Source organism: Pyrus communis, chromosome 17 (assembly GCF_041283825.1).
Source record: "Pyrus communis isolate YQ-2024b chromosome 17, ASM4128382v1, whole genome shotgun sequence".
Taxonomy (NCBI): domain Eukaryota; kingdom Viridiplantae; phylum Streptophyta; class Magnoliopsida; order Rosales; family Rosaceae; genus Pyrus; species Pyrus communis.
In genome coordinates, this window is record NC_142581.1 from 5,092,726 (window position 1) to 5,104,596 (window position 11,871).

At 38.6% G+C, this 11,871-nt stretch overlaps 1 protein-coding gene across 1 annotated transcript; it reads right to left on the reverse strand.

Moving 5' to 3' along the window:
* Positions 1–855: 855 nt before the first annotated feature.
* LOC137708572 (uncharacterized) lies at positions 856–4,809 on the reverse strand. Its single transcript, XM_068447683.2, has 12 exons — positions 4,357–4,809; positions 4,043–4,140; positions 3,870–3,944; positions 3,616–3,775; positions 3,162–3,503; positions 2,903–3,054; positions 2,593–2,799; positions 2,408–2,498; positions 2,128–2,317; positions 1,827–1,934; positions 1,635–1,737; positions 856–1,511 (listed from the first exon to the last, which is right to left on the reverse strand). The coding sequence occupies exons 1-12, from the start codon at positions 4,498–4,500 to the stop codon at positions 1,304–1,306; spliced, it is 1,878 nt and encodes a 625-aa protein (XP_068303784.2). The 5' UTR covers positions 4,501–4,809; the 3' UTR covers positions 856–1,303.
* Positions 4,810–11,871: the final 7,062 nt, after the last annotated feature.

The following is an 11,871-nucleotide window of genomic DNA, read 5'->3' on the forward strand; positions in this document are numbered from 1 at the left end:
ATATCAAGATAAAACTTCTCTCCCTTGTCGGTGAGAGCCCTCCTCTCCCACTGAGAGATTTTCTCACTGTTTGTGTGAGAGCCTTTTCTTTCCTTTTGTTTTCCCCTTCCTTTCCTTCTGCTACTGTTTTCCCATTGTTCTCCTTTCTGATCTTCTTGATCTTTCCACCTCACAAGCCATCGAACCTATTTTTTATCCTCATATCAATTGTTCTATCCCCTATGCTACCTATATATTCACACCCCTCATCCATCATCAATCTATGTTTTCTTCCAATTCTTCCTTTTTGACTTCATTCCATCCTTCATCAATTTCTCCCCAAATCCATTTCGCAATCACTTTTGACCACATTTTGTTGTGGCTCATTGGGAAGGTGTGTAGAGTTTCGGTGTTCACACCGGCTCGGGTGTTTGCACCACCTCCTTCCCTCGGTCTGCCTTTGGTGGCAGTGTTGGCTTCTTTGATTTCTTCTTCTTGGTGGCTGCAATCGGAGAAGGACTGGTTGCTGGATGATGGAGTCTTATTTCCTACCTTCTTTGAGGCGTTGTTAGGTTCGAATTTTGGCATTCGTCGGGGTAGATGGGTCAACCTGATCAAGAGGAGCTGCGATGGCGTTAGCAGTAGAAGGAATAGGGTTTCTTTCAGTTTGCGGGGGTATTTGGGCCTATCACTTGGTTGGGCGTTTGTTGTTTTGTTTGGAAGGTCCCATTTTGCTTTGTGTACATGTATTGGGCCTTTGTTGTAAATTTGTTCTGTTAGTAATAAAAGTTTCACCATGATATGTCATGGTGTTTTACTTTTACCCAAAAAAATATCAAGATAGAAGAAGAGAAGAGACTTGAAAATTCCAAAAGCTGTTAAGAAATAACCATGACATAACTCATCTTAACATTTACATTCCCCGTTACAACATAATTATCCAGGAGGATCCTCTCCGGATCCTCTTTATGAGGATCTGAAGATCCTCAAATCGTGCCCGTTCATCGTACATCGTGCAGTCAGTTTTCGTTAGATACTATTCATATTTAATTTAAAATAAAAGTTTTTAAAATAATTTATAACTGCACAATATACGATGAACGGACACGATTTGAGGATTCTCAAAATCCTCACAAAAAAGATCTAGAGAGAATCCTCATTCAATAATTATGATTGACTTTCCTATGTAGGAGTTAATACAGAAATATGGCAGCCGGACACATGTAACTTGTGTAGTTGTATGTATCCATATTTTCTTGTACATGTATACCCCCTCCTATGTATTACGAGAAAAATGGCTTTCATGTCTTCTAGGCTAAAAAATTTAATTCGCCGAAGGACCGAGCTCCATGTTCTCTTCATTGCATTCTGGAGCTCGGGATGCCTGCACGCTTTCGCCATTGCTATCAGGAGTCTGGGAACCCTGCGCGTTTTCTTCATTGCTTTCCGAAGAAGTTTGGGAAAGCTGCAATTTTTCATCATTGCTTGAAGAAATTCTGTAACGCCTCTGCTCCCTCTTGGCCTGTTTTTCCCTGCAAGACAAGGAAGCAGTTAATGCATCAACAACCAGTTCATAAAAAATGGGTTGGGGTGGGGGAGAAAACAGTGCGATGTCAGAACGATATTAACAATGTAAAACAAGTATGTGTGCATACTTTAGAGCCAGAGAAGAGCGGTATTTTTCAATTGGCTCTTTCATTTCAGCACCGCAGACGAACCATTGTTCACCAGATGGAGTTCCATCCCAGGATCCCAGATCTGTAAAGTAGTCGAAAATAAAATTATTACCTCGAAATAACTCAAAAACTGGAAATCAGCACATTGTATTTGGAACAGTTAAAACTAACCTTGAAGCAATATATCTTCATCTAAATGGCCTCTCAGTTTCCAGAAGGCATGGCCATCAGCATCCACAATGTAGGGCTCTATTCTAACAGCCTCACATATTTCAATGCCTGTAAAATACGTCCACAATTTTAGCGCAAGCATATGCAAACAGATTTTCGTGAAGGACCAAAACATGAAAAGCATTTCAACCATCTGGAAAAGCATCTCAAGTGTTCTTAAGTTTTAACGATAGTTTTAACATCAATTCTAGAAAGAAAAAAGGTAACTGAAAGGCTGAAGATATTAGAAATGGGAACTTACTTTCGGGTACCATGGCCATTGCTTCGACCACCTCCATGTGAGCTTGAGCTAACTCACTTCTGAGTACTGAAGCAATGGAGTCCGACTCTGAAGTCAGGATGCTCGACTCTGAAATCGGGACAGCATCGCTATTCTCTGCAGTGGTCCTCTTAGCCATCTGCTCTTGCAACTTTGCTTGGAGATCTCTCTCCTGCACATATATGATTTAGTTAAAAACAGAACTCTATGTTGGCTCCATAAGATGCTTGCCTCAAAAAAGCTTGACTTGTTTTCATATTACCTTATCCTTTGCCAGACCAACTTTTGCTTTCGTGTCCCTTTTATGTTGGACAGATCTTTCATTTTGCTCCTCAATCCATCCCCTCAGCGTCCTGGAGGAAAGGTTGAAAATTTATCATCACTTGTAACGCAGAAAACAAGACAAATACAAAATTATAATTTACATATTATGTATCTTCTACTTACTTTGTGTTAAGAGCCTCATCACAAAGGAAAATCAGAAGCCTAAGCTTTTGGGAGAAGTTTAAGGCATCGTATCCCTCACCGCCTTCAATAAAACACTCTGTAGGCAGCTCCTTCATCACAGGGTCAACCTTAGAGACCCCGGATGCAGACACCAGGTTCGCCAAATCTTGGAACCATGAGGAGCTGTTGCTTGCTTGTTCAAGAGACCTGACAGAAAATGGAGATGTAAGAAACCACATGAATTATTTCAACCTAAAGTTTACCAAAAGTACTTTATGCATAACTATAATAAACTAGGTAGAGTTCTTACTCCTGTAATAAACCCTTCTGTATGAAGAAGAGCATATAGCTATGAAATCGAACTATGGAGGAGTACTGTCCAGGCCGTCCACTTCGCCCACTTCCTCCACGCGATAGTTCCCGAAGAACAGACTCAGCTTGGGACTTTTGAATCTTAAAAAACTAGAGTAAAAAGAATAAAGGAATGAGATTTCAAGTGTCAAAATCCATATAAACAAGTTTAGAGCATCTTTCAATCGACTATCTAATAGAACAGAAGTTAGAATTACCTCTCTAAAAGTTTCACAAAATTTCAAGAATTGGAGAGCATTTCCCACATCCTCTGCAGCTAAGTCGACACCTGCTACAGTTGTCAATGGGGTGCCCTGAGGTAGGGGAACGTCAGGAACAACCACTCTGCTCTCCATGCAACGTTCCTTGACCCTGTGATGCCCTCTTGCAGCCTTGCCCTTGGCCTTCGCATCATTGTCATTCACAGCAGCACCACCATCTCTGCTGTCATCACAAGTTTCTATCAACTCGTCCTCTTTTGCTGCATCCGAGTTCACATCTTCGCTCTGATCAAGGGCGTCCTCCTTCCCTCGTTTGCTAGGTGAATCAACACCCGTTGCCTGCCAAAACTTGAGAGTATAAGCCACTTAACCAGTAATAGACCAACCAAAACAACACCAACAACATCAATATGCATTAACGATTAAACTGTCATTAGTAACAGCACCAAACCTTGTCTGGAGCCACACGCTCCTGCCCGTTACCACCCTTGCTGTAGCCATTCTCCTTCTTTTGCGGCTTCTCCACAATCAACATATCAGCAACAGATTGATACCCTTTCCTCTTGGCTTCGTGTGTGCGAATACCAGTGGGCATTAAACCGGCTTTCTTACTGAGAAAACACATTTCTCTAATTAGCAGCAGCACCAAAACGCAAACAACTACAAATACAAAGTTAACAGTTATATGGCATGCCAAACACTTACTGGCATATACTACAATTACATTCGCCTCGACATTTCGGACATTTCTCTGCCACTTGCTCAGCCGTCAATGTATACCTATTCTCAATCAACACCCACCACCAATTTTAGTCCAAAAACTTAACTCGAAAAACCGAAAACCGAAAAAAGCGAGACTAAATTTCATCTAATCTAACCTGTTCTTCAGACAACTATGGCATAGCTTCACCGTGCAAGGGCCTTTCGCTTTGACGTTTGTACACGACGCCGCGAATTCCGTCTTCTTCTGACGGCACTGCGCAATTAAACCAACAAATCGACAATTAAATTAACCAAATTAATAAATCGACTCCAAATCTCATTTTCCGACGTTTTCCGTCATCCAAACAGAATAAAGAAACAAGATAAAACGGCTACGAAAATCAACTTCCAACCTACATTCAAAAATTTTCTCACCAAACAAACAGAGCCCCTCAATCGGTACTAAGAAACCGAAAAGAAAACCACTCACCTGGTGACAGGTTCCGTTCTTAGAACCGGCGATCTGGCCTCCGACGGCCGGACCGTCATGGTCCTGCACAAACACGTTGCTCTCCGCAAGATAGTTGACCTCCACTTCCATCCTCTCAACAGCAGAGCTCGAATCTATTGCCATTTCTCTCCCAAAAAATGGATTCAAAAGTAAGCAATCACTCGCTCGAAGTCTCAAATCTATCCTCAAACTCAGACACCGGAAGATTTCAGCTCTGCCGCTTATGCAGCATACCGGTGAGCAGGATCGCTATTTATAGTGTCGAAATCTTCATCCGCCTTCGACACTTGGCGGGAGAAATTTGTCGCCAATCAAATTTTTGGGGTCCGATTTGAGATTTGGGATTTACGAGGACCGTGAAAATAAAAGGGAATATGTTTCTTTCCTGTTCTGGCTGTGAAATATCAGGAGTCTTAACCTTCTCGCCTATTTAATTTCTACGTCTCGGATTTCTTACCATAAAAGCCTAAAATGTTAGATATTTTTTTTTTTTTTGACCAAATTTATTATCTTTCTCTAGTTTGTTAATGTATCTCGTTTTTCATACATACATACACATTTTTATAGTAAATAAGTTTTACAATATTTACCATAATAATTGTTTAAATCGTAATTAGTCGTTAATTTTAAATTACAAACTATTATCTTCAATTTTGTAACATATCCATTACTCTTTAACACCTTTCTTTTATCTCCCGTCAAGTGTCGAAGACGGATGGAGATTACGACATTGTATAAATAGCGTCCCTACCGTCCGACATGCAAAAGAAGTGTCAGCTCTGAAATCTTCCTAGCGTCTTGAATTTTAGGGTATAAATTGAGGTTTAGAGAGAGAGAGAGAGAGAGAGAGAGAGAGAGAGAGAGAGAGAGAGAGAGAGAGAGAGAGAGAGAGAGAGAGAGGAGATTCGTACTTGCCAATCAATTTTGGAGGAATATGGTGATTGCTTGGAGCTCTGCTACAGCTATCGTTGAGAGGATGGAAGTACAGGTCAACTCTCTTGCGGAGAGCAACGTGTTTGTGCAAAAACACAATGATCCGGCCGTCAAAGGCAGGATTGCTGGTTCGAAGAACGAAACCTGTCACCACCTGAGTTTTAAGTGTGGTTAAAAAATTTACCTTATTGGTTTTATTTTTAATATATTACATAAAACTATCATTAAAATTTGAAGGTACACTTTTCTAATCTACATTTGTTTTTGGTAATTACTATTGGCACTTTAAAATTTTAATCGTGTACTAGTGCACCATTAAATTTTTGGAGTTTTAATAATGTTTTTTTTTTTTTGTTCCTTAAATTTTCTAAGAATTAAAGTAAAGAAAAAAATCTTCGAATTCTTTATGCATTTCCTCAAAATCATTCTATAATTGATGAATAATAACTATTGTGAAAAGCCACCTAATGTTTACTCATTAAAAATTTGTTACTTTTAAAACTATTTCACTAATTAAAATTGAAGACCAAAAAAAAAAAAAATCTGAATTCTTAACAGGTAAAAATCTATGAATCTCAAATCATCATCCAAATAGAATCTAAGCATCTTAATTGTTGTAATATATAATTTTAGTAAAGATAATATTCTATATTATTCTACACGAGAGGGTGATGGCTTGAACATAGGACGCGGTAGATTGACAATCCATCAGTTGCCCAAAAATGATATGCAGTAATGATTTAATTTAATCTAATTTTCAAATATATAATTACATATAAAAAAATTAAAATAATATGCAATTGATTTGTGATTTAAGTAGTTATGACCATTGATCTCTGAATGTGAAGTCTTAATTGATTTGCCACTCCCTCAACACTTGTATAAGAAAACGATAATAATCTACTAAGAACTTAAGCTAACAACTACACACCCATAAAATTCATTTAGACGCGTTAACAATCATCAAGAGCTCTAATCTATTCCATTTTCATTACTAGATTACAATCGAACTTGAGAAAAAAATGCAAATTAATATAGTTATGAGAACATCGGCATACATGCAATTGAGATATAATAGAAAAATGCTAGAGAAGTTTCATGAGGGAAATGCAAACGGAAGCAGATTTATTGATGAAAGTGTTTTCTGAAAAACACGAGACAAGATAAATCTAAGCAGCGACGACCTTTGCTGGTATGAAAGTGAAGCGAAAACACATATAAATAGGAGGCGTCTAGGGCTTGGAGGGCATATTTGTAATTTGATTAAAAAGAAACAACACTAAATGATGGCCGCTTTTACTTTGCCATTCAATTTCCTTTTTATTCGTGGTAGGTGCACTGTCATGACGCTATTTATCACGCCCCAACTTGAAAATATTATGATTTCTTAAGTTGGGCCGGGCCATTATATAATGAACACAACTCATTCATTCTCGAGCTTCACCCAACCTTGTTTTTATAAATAGGCATATGGTGAAATAATGTTACTTAAGTCATTTTGATAGAGTGCAAGGGACTTAACAACTGTAACATCCCAAATCGACCAACGGAGAGGGGGTGATGTGTCTTATATGTACATACCCACCTCCTATAGCACGAGGCCTTTCGGGAACTCACTGGCTACATATCCCATAAGAATTCCGTAGTTAAGTGAGTTTGGGCGAGAGTGGTTCTAGGATGGGTGACCCCCTAGGAAGTTCTGGTGTCGAAACCTAAAAACAAAACAGTGAGGGCGTGCCCCAAAGCGGACAATATTGTGCTACGGCGAAGTCGGTCTGGGATGTGACATAATGGTATCAGAGTCACTCTGCCGTTCGATGCAAGTGTGCCGACGAGGACGTCAGGCCCCTAAGGGGGATGGATTGTAACATCCCACATTGACCAATGGAGATGAGGTGATGTGCCTTATATGTACATGTCCACCTCCTATAACACGAGGCCTTTTGGGAACTCACTGGCTTCGGGTTCCATCGGAACTCCGAAGTTAAGAGAGTTCAGGCAAGAGCAGTCCCAAGATGGGTGAACCACTGAGAAGTTCTCGTGTGAGTTCCTAGAAACAAAACCGTGAGGGCGTGGTCAAGGCTCAAAGCGGACAATATCGTGCTACGGCCCAGTCGAGACTGGGATGTGACAGAATGGTATCAGAGCCACTCTGCTGTTCAGTGCGGATGTGCCGGCGAGAACGCCAGGTTCCCCTTAAGTGGGGTGGATTGTAAGATCCCACATCGACCAACAGAGAGGGGTTAATGTGCCTTATATGTACATGCTCCTCTCCCTATAGCACGAGTCCTTTTGGGAACTCACTGGTTTCGAATTCCATCAGAACTTCGAAGCTAATCGAGTTTGGGCAAGAGTAATCCTAGGATGGGTGACCCACTGGGAAATTCTCGTATGAGTTCCTAGAAACAAAACTGTGAGGGAATGGTAAGCCCAAAGCAGACAATATTGTGTTACGGCGGAGTCGAGATTGGGATGTGACAAAATGGTATCAGAGCCACTTTGCCATTCGGTGTGAATGTGCCGACGAGGATGCCGGGCCCCTAAGGGGGGTGGATTGTAACATCCCACATCGACCAACGGAAATGGGGTGATGTGTCTTATATGTACATATTCACCTCCTATAGCACGAGGCATTTTGGGGACTTACTGGCTATGGATCCCATAAGAACTCCGTAGTTAAGCGAGTTTGGGTGAGAGCGGTCATAGGATAGATGACCACCTGGAAGTTCTTGTGCCAAAACCTAAAGACAAAACCGTGAGGGCATGGCCTAAAGCGGACAATATTGTGCTACGGTGGAGCCAGTCTGGGATGTGACATAATGGTATCAGAGCCGTGGATTGTAACATCCCACATCAACCAACGGAGAGGAGGTGATGTGCCTTATATGTACATATACCCACCTCCTATAGCACGAGGCCTTTTAGAAACTCATTGGCTTCGGGTTCCATCAGAACCCCGAAGTTAAGTGAGTTTGGGCGAGAGCGGTCCCAGGATGGGTGACCTACTGGGAAGTTCTCGTGTGAGTTCCCAGAAACAAAACTGTGAGGGCGTGGCCAGGACCCAAAGCGAACAATATCGTGCTACGGCAGAGTCAAGACTAGAATGTGACAACAACTATCTAATCAAATTTCTAGGACTATTTAATGAAATGATATTAAATATTACTTAAATGTTTGTTATTCATATATAACATGTGAACGATGAATGTCCTCGTTGAAATAAAAATTTCTTTGTGGATACAGTTTACCGTAATGATGGAAATCAATCATACTTATGCACTCTAGTACACGGAAGTGGCTTGGGGGACAAAAGGCTCCAAATTTGAAGGGACCACAAAAATTTTTGCCACCTAATATTATTATGTAGTAATGCTATATTTAAAAAAAAAAATTGTTTTCTTTCTAAATATAAAAATTTGGAGTACACAATGAGATATTTAGAGTGCCAATAATAACAGTCTAAATTTGTACGGGTTCGATCCCTCCCTGATTCTCCTTCCCCTAACAACTATCGTTCTACTGAAAAGATATAACTACAAAAACTAAACTATGTATATACAAAGTATGTCTTTGCAGTACTAAAAACATAGCGGTAGTGACCTTTTCTCACTCACCAAATCAACCCCAGTCTAGAGTATATTAATTTAATGTATTCATATTCATGTCCTCTGTTTGGTTGCTGAGAAAATAACTGAAATTTCAAAGAAAATGTATCCTGATTTGTCTAGCAAGTTGGCCTTTCGAGTTTGATCAGTTTGGCTTATGAGAAAACGATTTAAACTACAAAGTCTCCTTCATTGGTGTTTTACTTGGATAATTTTGGTTTTAAGATTACAGTCTCCAAATGCACATGCACCCACGTGTTTTCAGCGCTAGCTTTTATATCATCATCCCTGTTTTCTTTATAAGATTTTTGTATGTAACCGTTGTGATTGTCATGTTCCTCGAGATAGAAAAAAGGGAATTTTAATAAAATATTTGTGGTATTGTTCACTTTTAACGTTAAAGATATTTTTACATTAAAAAGTCACTTCTGATACTATTCATTTACAACACATTTTGTCATTGACAGTTTGCATTCAAATTTCTCTCGTTTTTCCACATCCAACCGTTACGAGTGAGATAGATAAGCAATGGAAAATCACAACATACATCCAAGTTTTTCTCGTTTTTTCCTTCAAGAATCAACTGTTACAAAGAAGATAGAAAAATGATAAAAAATTACAACATACACCCAGACTTTTCTCCTTTGTTTTCAAGAATCAACCGTTATGAAAGAGAGAGAAACGTGAAAATCACAACATACATCCAAGTTTTTATCATTTTTTAATAATCGACCGTTACGAAAAAGATAGAGAAACGATGAAAATCACAACATACAGCCAAATTTTTATCATTTTTTAAATATCAACCTTTACAAAAGAGATAGAAAAACGATGAAAAATCACAGTGTACATCCAAGTTTTTATCCTTTCTTCAATGCCCAACCATTACTAATAAGATAGAGAAACAGTGAAATCACATCTTACACCCAGCCAAATCGAGCACAGGTTGAAAACGTGAATTCACAGCTTACATCCAAGTTTAGTTTGTTTTCTTCGCCCAACCGTTACAAATGAGATAGAAACGGTGAAAAATCACAACAAACGCCCCGTTTGTTTTCGTTTCTTTTCTTATGCCCAACCGTTACAAATAAGATAAAAAACGAAATCACAAGTTACACCCAAATTTTTCTCATTTTCGTCACCACCCACCCAATTCGAGCATGGGACTGGACCCAACAATTCAAACTCAGGCCAGCCCATTGACAACACTCGGAAAAACCTTTTGTGTAATATGCTATATTTTGGATCTTAGACTACGGGCAAATACAGTAAAACCTCTTCATAGTGATAAAAAATTTCGATCCCAACCGAGCCCAGCTATATTTAGGAATAAATTACACATGATAATCAGCTATCTTTTTAAGAAGGGAACTTTGACGAAAAGCTGCTAATGCTGTTTATTTTAACAAAAAATCATATTTTTACACTAAAAAATCAATCCTGGTACAATTCACTTTACCCTTTATTTTGTTGTTATTGTTAAAACTCAAAGTTTTCAAATCTTTTTCATTAGTTTTCCTTTTTAAGAAACTTGCCTTCAAATAGTAATAATTGTTAAGAAATGTAGCTAATATAACATCTTTCACTAAGGATGATAAGTGCTGATTGTATTTAGAAAGAGAAGAATTAAAGCGAGCACTATATACATACATTTACTAACTTGTAGAGATTAGGCGTCTTTACTTTTCCAATTTTACATCGTCGAAATTGGCATGCTCCACCACTAACGTGGGTTTTTGTAAACATCCAATTTTCATTAAGAATAACCGTGTCACATTATTTATTTATTTTTAACTACACCTCTATTAAATATTAAGTAATAACCTCTTAATCGTTATAAAATGATGTAGTCCCAGCATTATAACAATATAGAGGCTGTGTTGTATCAATGAAAAATGAAGAGACATGAAAATGTATTAAGTTTCAAAATGACTTCATGAATTACAATAAAAACAAAGCTCGTAACATTGTTTTACATTTCCTAGCACAAAATAAAAGTAGGGGAATAATTTCTGTGCACTCATTTTTCCTTCTGCACATTATTATTTATTTATGTTTCTTGATTGATTCTCGTTAAATTTATTCAATCCAAAAGTTAAAAACAAACAAAAATGTGCATGAGAATTTTCGGTGTGCGAAGATCACTTTCCTAACATTAAGATACAACCATCCAATCGAAAGTTCAGATCAACAATTCTTTCCGTCTGAGGCAGTTGGCCGGCTTCTCAAGATCGCTTCCCCGCCATACAGAGCGAAATCTGAAGTAGGAAACGATCATCCCATCTAGGAGTTTGTGCAGAAACTGGGGCAGCCAAATACTCCCTTCTGAGCTCCATGTTTTCTTCATTGCTTTCAAGTGTCAGAAACCTGCGCTTTTTCTTCATTGCTTTCAGGAGTCTGAGGAACCTGCAAGTTTTCTTCATTGCTTGCAAACTGCACGATGTCAGAACAATTTCAACCTAATTAAAATTGTAAAACAATTATATGTGCGTACTTTAAACTCAGAGAAGAGAGGTATTTGTTGATTGGCTCTTTCGTTTCGGCGTCTTAAACGAACCAGTTTTCAACAGAAGAAGCTCCATCCCACGTACATATCTGTACAATACGCAAAAATAAAATTACAGACATCGAAATAACTCATGAACCGGAAATCTACACATCGTATTTGGCACAGTTAAAACTAACCTTGAAGCAAAATATCTTCGCCAAAATCGCTGTTCAGTTTCCAAACTGCACGACCATGCACGTCCAAAACATAAGCTTCTATTCTAACAGCCTCACATATTTCATTGCCTATAACATAGGTCAAAACATTTTAACACGAGCATGTACAGCAAGGTTGCTTGCAAAATACGAAAGCTTAACAATTAGCAAGATGATAACCAGATTTTCATGAAGAATTAAAACATAAAAAACATTGATCAAAGAAAAATGTTTTCTCAAAAAATGTAATTTG

Bases quoted from the DNA above. Each gene is read 5' to 3' on its own strand.
- LOC137708572 (XM_068447683.2), bottom strand. From the start codon at position 4,500: ATGGCAATAGATTCGAGCTCTGCTGTTGAGAGGATGGAAGTGGAGGTC. The intron at 4,141-4,356 runs GTGAGTGGTTTT...TTAATTGCGCAG, and splicing joins AGAACGGAACCTGTCACCAG to TGCCGTCAGAAGAAGACGGA. The intron at 1,512-1,634 runs GTATGCACACAT...CTTGTCTTGCAG, and splicing joins CGCTCTTCTCTGGCTCTAAA to GGAAAAACAGGCCAAGAGGG.